Source organism: Carcharodon carcharias, chromosome 13 (genome assembly GCF_017639515.1).
Source record: "Carcharodon carcharias isolate sCarCar2 chromosome 13, sCarCar2.pri, whole genome shotgun sequence".
Lineage (NCBI taxonomy): Eukaryota > Metazoa > Chordata > Chondrichthyes > Lamniformes > Lamnidae > Carcharodon > Carcharodon carcharias.
Genome location: NC_054479.1, coordinates 32,421,382 through 32,429,285, shown reverse-complemented (window position 1 = coordinate 32,429,285; position 7,904 = coordinate 32,421,382). Strand labels below are relative to the sequence as shown.

The 7,904-nt window shown below is 50.9% G+C and overlaps 1 protein-coding gene across 3 annotated transcripts in view; it reads left to right on the top strand.

Moving 5' to 3' along the window:
* The first annotated feature begins 268 nt into the window (after window positions 1-268).
* LOC121285552 (sarcoplasmic/endoplasmic reticulum calcium ATPase 2) overlaps window positions 269-7,904 on the top strand; it is a 179,362-nt gene continuing 171,726 nt past the window's right edge. Inside the window, exons 1-3 of one of the 3 annotated variants that reach the window (XM_041202081.1) lie at window positions 269-886; window positions 1,568-1,585; window positions 1,689-1,771. In XM_041202081.1, the coding sequence (XP_041058015.1) occupies window positions 769-886; window positions 1,568-1,585; window positions 1,689-1,771 (219 nt within the window). In that variant the 5' untranslated portion in view covers window positions 269-768. Of the gene's footprint in view, window positions 887-1,567; window positions 1,586-1,688; window positions 1,772-2,186; window positions 2,260-7,904 lie in introns of those variants that run through there. The other 2 variants (XM_041202082.1, XM_041202083.1) reach the window with 2 other exon arrangements.

Genomic DNA, 7,904 nt, shown 5'->3' with positions numbered 1-7,904 from the left:
TCCTGTCACATTTCACTAGTTGTGGTTGGTGAACGTCACTTGCTTTCTCAGGATGGATGCAACTCTTGTTCCCGTTTTCCACCCCCTCTCCCTCCTTCCTTTTCCTGGGAACTCTGGAACATGAGGAGGAGCCGCCGGAGTACGTCAGGGCTCTGCGGGGTCCTGACGGCTGTGAAGCTGGTCCAATGAGCTCCCTCCACATGCGGGCCACTCCAGATCTCGCCGTGAGAAAGGCCCCTGCCACTCAAGTTGCTATAAACGTGCTGCCGCCGCTGGGCTGCTCGCTCACATTCATTCAGCTGAGCGAAGGCGCAGCGCCTTGGTGCCGGCTTCATCAGAGCCACCAACAAACTCGGTTCCCGTGTCGCAGTCTCTGCGGTTCTCCTTCCCGTACATCCAACCTTTCACACAGTAGGGGAGGGAGAGGAGGAGAGGGAAAAATACACACACACATATTTATATATATATGTCCAAAAAAAAAGAACCAAGGACATTGATTTCTGTTTGAATTATATTCACAGAGAGGGGGAAGGGAAAAAAAAAGCCAGAGATTGGGAGTGTTTTTTAAAAAAAAATCATTTATAATTTAGTTTTTTTTTGAAAGAAAAGGTAGAAAACCCCGGTAGAAGTGGTTGACCCGAACCTTCCCGCTTGTCTTTCTCCTCTCCTGTGTCAGCTTGTTTCTGGTGAGGAAGGAACCCTCCCTCCCTCCCTCCCTCCGCGGACAAGAAACCGCAACACTGAAGGAAGGAAACCTGGAGTGAAACCATGGAGAACGCGCACATCAAGACCGTGGATGAAGTTCTCGCCTATTTTAACGCCAATGAGACAACGGGTCTTAGTTTGGAGCAAGTCAAGAAACACAAGGAGAGATGGGGACCGAATGGTACGTGCTGGGCTGCTTTCTCCTGCTGCTCTTTCCATGTGTCGCGCGGTTTTTTTTTTGCTTTAAGTTCTTTTGCCCCTTTGTATGTGTGTATGTGTTACATTAGGCCTTATTGTAATGTGTGAAGCCGGCATCTCTCTACGTGAGGCAGACCGAACATGGCTGACTCACCACGATCTCTGAATTTTAAATTGTATGGAAGTGTTGTGAAATATGGGGGTGGATGGATGGATGGATGGTGGTGGGGGTGGGGGAGCGGGACGATGCAGCATATCCCTGAATTTGAAAAATATATATAGTTCTTGTTATGCTTTCAAAAATAAAACGGAAATCGCATAGCCTTTTCGTGTCAGAAACCCAAACCTTACCGGTTCGAATCGTCAGTTTAGCTTATCCTGCTGATTTGCAGCGGAAATATTGTATTCCAAGATGTAATCTCCGAAGTGAGGAGTAGTAGTAACGCAGTCAGTTGGGTGAGCATCAATTTTATTTTTTTTATAAGCTACACTTCCTTCTGGTGTATAACTCTCTTCACGGCACTATGATCACTCGTGGTCTGAATGGTTCCTTTTTATTTCGAGCGTGACTTTGTGCCCTTGTCTTTGAAGTCCAGTGTATTTGCATGCTTTAACGCAGTTTTCTCTTTCTCGCATATTCCATGGTGGCGTCACTCATTAACAGAACTGCCAGCAGAAGAAGGTATAGTAGATCATACACTTTCAGGACTACATAATTTTTCCAAGATATTGAGTTGTGGTCATTTTTTTTTAAATGTTGAACTGATTGAGCCTCCTTGTTTCAGGCAAATCTTTATGGGAACTTGTGATAGAACAATTTGAAGATTTATTGGTCAGAATTCTACTCTTGGCAGCTTGTATATCATTTGTGAGTATTTTATTTTATCAAGCTAAATTATATCTCTGTCAAGTATTCTGCTACCGGGGTGATTGCATTATTTCTTATAGGCATATAGATTTATTACGAAATCGAGTACTGTGAGCTGAGCACAAACTAATCTGTACCCTTACACAGTAACCATGACTGGAATGGTGTGTGGTATTTTAGTCCAGTCTGTCTTGATAAAAGTAAGGTGACAATTGCAGCTTTTTGACGAGGGCAAGACTGATGTCTGCAAAGATGATACACTTCTGTTGACCAAATTTGGCCAGTGACCTTCATGGGGACATGTGTGGTATCTCCTCTCTCCTTGACTTTTAAGGTTTATAGCATGCCAGTTAAAATGGTTTTGGGTCGGCATGACAATAATAGAAAACAATGTTTGGTCCTGGATTAGGTTACACTACTTAATGCAGTAGCTGTACTTGTTGTAATGGTTACTCAATGGCAGACAGAAATAAATGTTCTCGACACATGTGAGTACCAAATGTTCTGCTAAATTGAGTTTTAATTGAAGTAGTTATCAGTTGCTACTTTGACGTGTAAAGTACCATCTTCATGAGGTTATTTGCATACATGAGCAAGTAGTATCAAGTGTCACTTATAAAGAGAGAAGCACTGAAATAACTTGGACATCTTGGTAATAACCTTATTTCGTTTGTTTAAATTCTGGTTTTATGTTGTTGGCACAATTTTGTGGAAAGCGTGAACCATTTGCAAGAAAACTAGTTTTAGTCGTTTTGTTTGTGATTGATCTGGATATGGAGTAAAACGTTTATCATAGGAAAGAATGTGCTTCACTTCTCTAGTTTTCATTTATCAACACCATTGCTGCAACAGATGATGCTCTATCAAAGGGCTGTGTTTACCTGTGACGTTGGGGTGTACAACTTCAGGTGTCACTGTTGACTGGTTTATCCTGGTGGTTAGTTCCATAATGTCCGATTAACTGATTTTTCTTTTTTTATTTGTTCATGGGCTGTGGCTAGGCCAGCATTTATTGCCCATCCCTAATTGCCAGCCATTGTTCAAAGGGCAACCACATTGCTGTAGGTCTGGAATCACATGTAGGCCAAATTTCCTTCCCTAAAGGGCATTAGTGAACCAGATAGGTTTTTACAACAATGGTTTCGTGGTCACCATCAGACTCGTAATTCTAGGTTTTTATTGAATTCAAATTTCACCATCTGCCATGGTGGGATTCAAACCTGGGTCCCTGAGGATTAAGCTGGGTCTCTGGAATACTAGGCCAGTGACAATGCCACTATGCCACCGCCTCCACTAGTTCTACTTCAGGATCATAAACACTGAGGAAGAAAGAGCAGTTCAGCATGGAAAGTATTTTTTTATTCCTTATTAAGGCGTGGGCATTGCTGGCTAGGCCAGCATTTTTATTGCCCATCCCTAATTGCCCTCAGGAAGGTGGTGGTGAACCACTGCCTTGAACCGCTGCAGTCCACATGGTGAATTAATGGGACAGCTCTTATGTCCAAGTTTTATAAAAACACAAATTTTGAAAAAATTACTTTGGTTTAATATACAGTAATGACTTTGTCAGGGAGGTTGGGGGTTTTTCTAGCAAAAGGCCACTTGAAGAGATATTTAATGACAGGTAACTAAAGATACTTTGGGGGAAAGAAGTGTTGTAATTGGTTGGGGTACAATGTATGAAGTTCAAGCATAAATGAATTTGAATCTTTCTGAAAAGAGGATTTGAAGATGTGAGTTATTCATAAGAGTTCAAGGAAGTTGGTGCAATAGTCTCTCAACATTTTGCAAATTCTCAGTAAATCGAAACAAATGAAAATGCTAAGAATATAATGTGGGAACAATGTTGAAGTGTATGTGTATGAGAAGTGTACTGAAAACGATGGTTAGACAGACATGTGCTGTGAGTGTATATATGCTTCCAATTTGTACAGGGGTGTGGCAGCAATAATACGTGTTGTATTTTCAGCCAATAAAAGAACCCGAGTTAAAGTTGCATCTTCTAATGCCAGAGGGAGCTTGTACTGCTTGTCATAGCTGGATCCTCTGGGAACAAAAAATTGGAGGTGATGAATACGTCCGTCACTGTTGAAAAGCAGTCCCTTTCCCCCACCTCCCTCCACTTAATGTGTTCACAAGAGAAGAAGAATGAATTCCTTGCATGCTGGTAGTCATCCTCCAGTATATTCCCAAAGTAGCCATTCATCAAGTGTGAGTGTTGGCAGAGCATGACTACAGAAGCCACTACAGTGTAGTTCTGTGTTGCTCTTGCCAGTTAGCAGGTTCACACGTGCACTTATAGGAGGGATTGCTGAATCAGCAGACCAAAGCTGGCTTTTTCCTATCTCACTCTGAGGCTTTTTATAGCACTTCCACAAGTATTCCAGTTGAAACCAACTGCTATGTTGAATCTGTGTGTCTGATGGGAGGTGGGGTTCCAGCCTCCTGAGAAAGGATGTTAAGGTAGAGGGCATTGATGGAGAAAGAAACTTATACAAAAAAATCCATTCAATGGAATAAGAATGAATGATCAGAATATCAAAACAGCTCTTTTAAACCCCAAGTCTTTGATTCAAAGTACAACAGTAAATGAGCACAAATTCCTTATTTGAAAGACACGGCGGAAGAAAAAATATTGGCTATGGTTTTGGGTGCAGATGCTTAGGACAGAAAGGTAATTAAAGCTTTTACAGGACAGCACAAAGGAAATGAGGAAATTACATTTTAACTAGTGTAATGGCCAAAATTATTCGTTGGCTGGAAAGGGGTGGAAGCTACTGGAGAATCTTGGTGAGGCAATTGACAAAAGAGCAAGAGCAGTGAAGATAGCTAAATAAGGTGGTGAAATTCAAAGAAGAAATATTGTAACATCAAGATAATGCATCAGCCTCCAAAAGAAGACCAGCATCCTGGTTGGAGACTCTTTGTTTTTACTGTGACCTGATGAAGGGACTGCACCCAAAATATGACACTGCTGTACTTAGATATATTCACTACCTTTTATTAATTGCATAATTGAGAGAATAACCCTCGTTTTTTTACAACTGCCCAGCTTCTCAAAAAACCTGCTTTGATATTTGTACCGATTTTTTTTCTCTCTTTGCACTTTAATATCCCACTGATATTAACTCACTTTTCTCTTTCCCCAATGATCCCTCCCTCTCTAGGCTCCTTTGCCACCTCTCTTGTTTTCTCTTCCCTTCTGTCCCCTCTGCCTGCCACTCTATCTCTTTTTCTCTCTCTCTCTCTACCCCTCTGCCCATCTGCCACTCTCTCCCCCTCGGCCTCTCGCTCCGCTCCCCCTCTCCCCCTCCGCCTCTCGCTCCGCTCCCCCTCTCCACATCTCCCCCTTGGCCTCTCGCTCCCCCTCTCCACCTCGGCCTCTCGCTTCCTCCCGCTCCCCCTCTCCCCCTCGGCCTCCCGCTCCCTCGCTCCCACCCGCTCCCCCTCGGCCTCTCGCTCCCTCCTGCTCCCTCTCTCCCCCTTGGCCTCTCGCTCCTTGCCGCTCCCCCTCTCCCCCTCGGCCTCTTACTCCCTCCCGCTCCCTCTCTCCCCCTTGGCCTCGCGCTCTCTCTCTCTCTCTCTCGCTGTCCCTTCCTCGGTCTCTCTCTCTCTCTCTCTCTCTCTCCCTCCCTCGGTCTCTCTCTCTCTCTCTCTCTCTCTCCCCCTCCCTCGGTCTCTCTCTCTCTCCCTCCCTCGGTCTCTCTCTCTCTCCCTCCCTCGGTCTCTCTCTCTCTCCCTCCCTCGGTCTCTCTCTCTCTCCCTCCCTCGGTCTCTCTCTCTCTCCCTCCCTCGGTCTCTCTCTCTCTCCCTCCCTCGGTCTCTCTCTCTCTCCCTCCCTCGGCCTCTCTCTCTCTCCCTCCCTCGGCCTCTCTCTCTCTCTCTCCCTCCCTCGGCCTCTCTCTCTCTCTCTCCCTCCCTCGGCCTCTCTCTCTCTCCCTCCCTCGGCCTCTCTCTCTCTCCCTCCCTCGGCCTCTCTCTCTCTCCCTCCCTCGGCCTCTCTCTCTCTCCCTCCCTCGGCCTCTCTCTCTCTCCCTCCCTCGGCCTCTCTCCCTCCCTCGGCCTCTCTCCCTCCCTCAGCCTCTCTCTCTCTCTCTCTCCCTCCCTCGGCCTCTCTCTCTCTCCCTCCCTCGGCCTCTCTCTCTCTCCCTCCCTCGGCCTCTCTCTCTCTCTCTCTCCCTCCCTCCCTCGGCCTCTCTCTCTCCCTCCCTCGGTCTCTCTCTCTCTCTCCCTCCCTCGGCCTCTCTCGCTCCCCCTCCCTCGGCCTCTCTCGCTCCCCCTCCCTCGGCCTCTCTCGCTCCCCCTCCCTCGGCCTCTCTCGCTCCCCCTCCCTCGGCCTCTCTCGCTCCCCCTCCCTCGGCCTCTCTCGCTCCCCCTCCCTCGGCCTCTCTCGCTCCCCCTCCCTCGGCCTCTCTCGCTCCCCCTCCCTCGGCCTCTCTCGCTCCCCCTCCCTCGGCCTCTCTCGCTCCCCCTCCCTCGGCCTCTCTCGCTCCCCCTCCCTCGGCCTCTCTTTCTCGCTCCCCCTCCCTCGGCCTCTCTTTCTCGCTCCCCCTCCCTCGGCCTCTCTTTCTCGCTCCCCCTCCCTCGGCCTCTCTTTCTCGCTCTCCCTCCCTCGGCCTCTCTTTCTCGCTCTCCCCTCCCTCGGCCTCTCTTTCTCGCTCTCCCTCCCTCGCCTCTCTTTCTCGCTCTCCCTCCCTCGGCCTCTCTTTCTCGCTCTCCCTCCCTCGGCCTCTCTTTCTCGCTCTCCCTCCCTCGGCCTCTCTCGCTCCCCCTCCCTCGGCCTCTCTCGCTCCCCCTCCCTCGGGCTCTCTTTCTCGCTCCCCCTCCCTCGGCCTCTCTTTCTCGCTCTCCCTCCCTCGGCCTCTCTTTCTCGCTCTCCCTCCCTCGGCCTCTCTCGCTCTCCATCCCTCGGCCTCTCTTTCTCGCTCTCCCTCCCTCGGCCTCTCTTTCTCGCTCTCCCTCCCTCGGCCTCTCTTTCTCGCTCTCCCTCCCTCGGCCTCTCTTTTTCGCTCTCCCTCCCTCGGCCTCTCTTTTTCGCTCTCCCTCCCTCGGCCTCTCTTTCTCGCTCTCCCTCCCTCGGCCTCTCTTTCTCGCTCTCCCTCCCTCGGCCTCTCTTTCTCGCTCTCCCTCCCTCGGCCTCTCTTTTTCGCTCTCCCTCCCTCGGCCTCTCTTTTTCGCTCTCCCTCCCTCGGCCTCTCTTTCTCGCTCTCCCTCCCTCGGCCTCTCTTTCTCGCTCTCCCTCCCTCGGCCTCTCTTTCTCGCTCTCCCTCCCTCGGCCTCTCTTTCTCGCTCTCCCTCCCTCGGCCTCTCTTTCTCGCTCTCCCTCCCTCGGCCTCTCTATCTCGCTCTCCCTCCCTCGGCCTCTCTTTCTCGCTCTCCCTCCCTCGGCCTCTCTTTCTCGCTCTCCCTCCCTCGGCCTCTCTTTCTCGCTCTCCCTCCCTCGGCCTCTCTTTCTCGCTCTCCCTCCCTCGGCCTCTCACTCTCGCTCTCCCTCCCTCGGCCTCTCTTTCTCGCTCTCCCTCCCTCGGCCTCTCTTTCTCGCTCTCCCTCCCTCGGCCTCTCTCGCTCCCCCTCCCTCGGCCTCTCTTTCTCGCTCCCCCTCCCTCGGCCTCTCTTTCTCGCTCCCCCTCCCTCGGCCTCTCTTTCTCGCTCCCCCTCCCTCGGCCTCTCTTTCTCGCTCTCCCTCCCTCGGCCTCTCTTTCTCGCTCTCCCTCCCTCGGCCTCTCTTTCTCGCTCTCCCTCCCTCGGCCTCTCTTTCTCGCTCTCCCTCCCTCGGCCTCTCGTTCTCGCTCTCCCTCCCTCGGCCTCTCGTTCTCGCTCTCCCTCCCTCGGCCTCTCGTTCTCGCTCTCCCTCCCTCGGCCTCTCTTTCTCGCTCTCCCTCCCTCGGCCTCTCTTTCTCGCTCTCCCTCCCTCGGCCTCTCTCGCTCCCCCTCCCTCGGCCTCTCTTTCTCGCTCTCCCTCCCTCGGCCTCTCTTTCTCGCTCTCCCTCCCTCGGCCTCTCTTTCTCGCTCTCCCTCCCTCTGCCTCTCTTTCTCGCTCTCCCTCCCTCGGCCTCTCTCTCTCGCTCTCCCTCCCTCGGCCTCTCTCTCTCGCTCTCCCTCCCTCGGCCTCTCTCTCTCGCTCTCCCTCCCT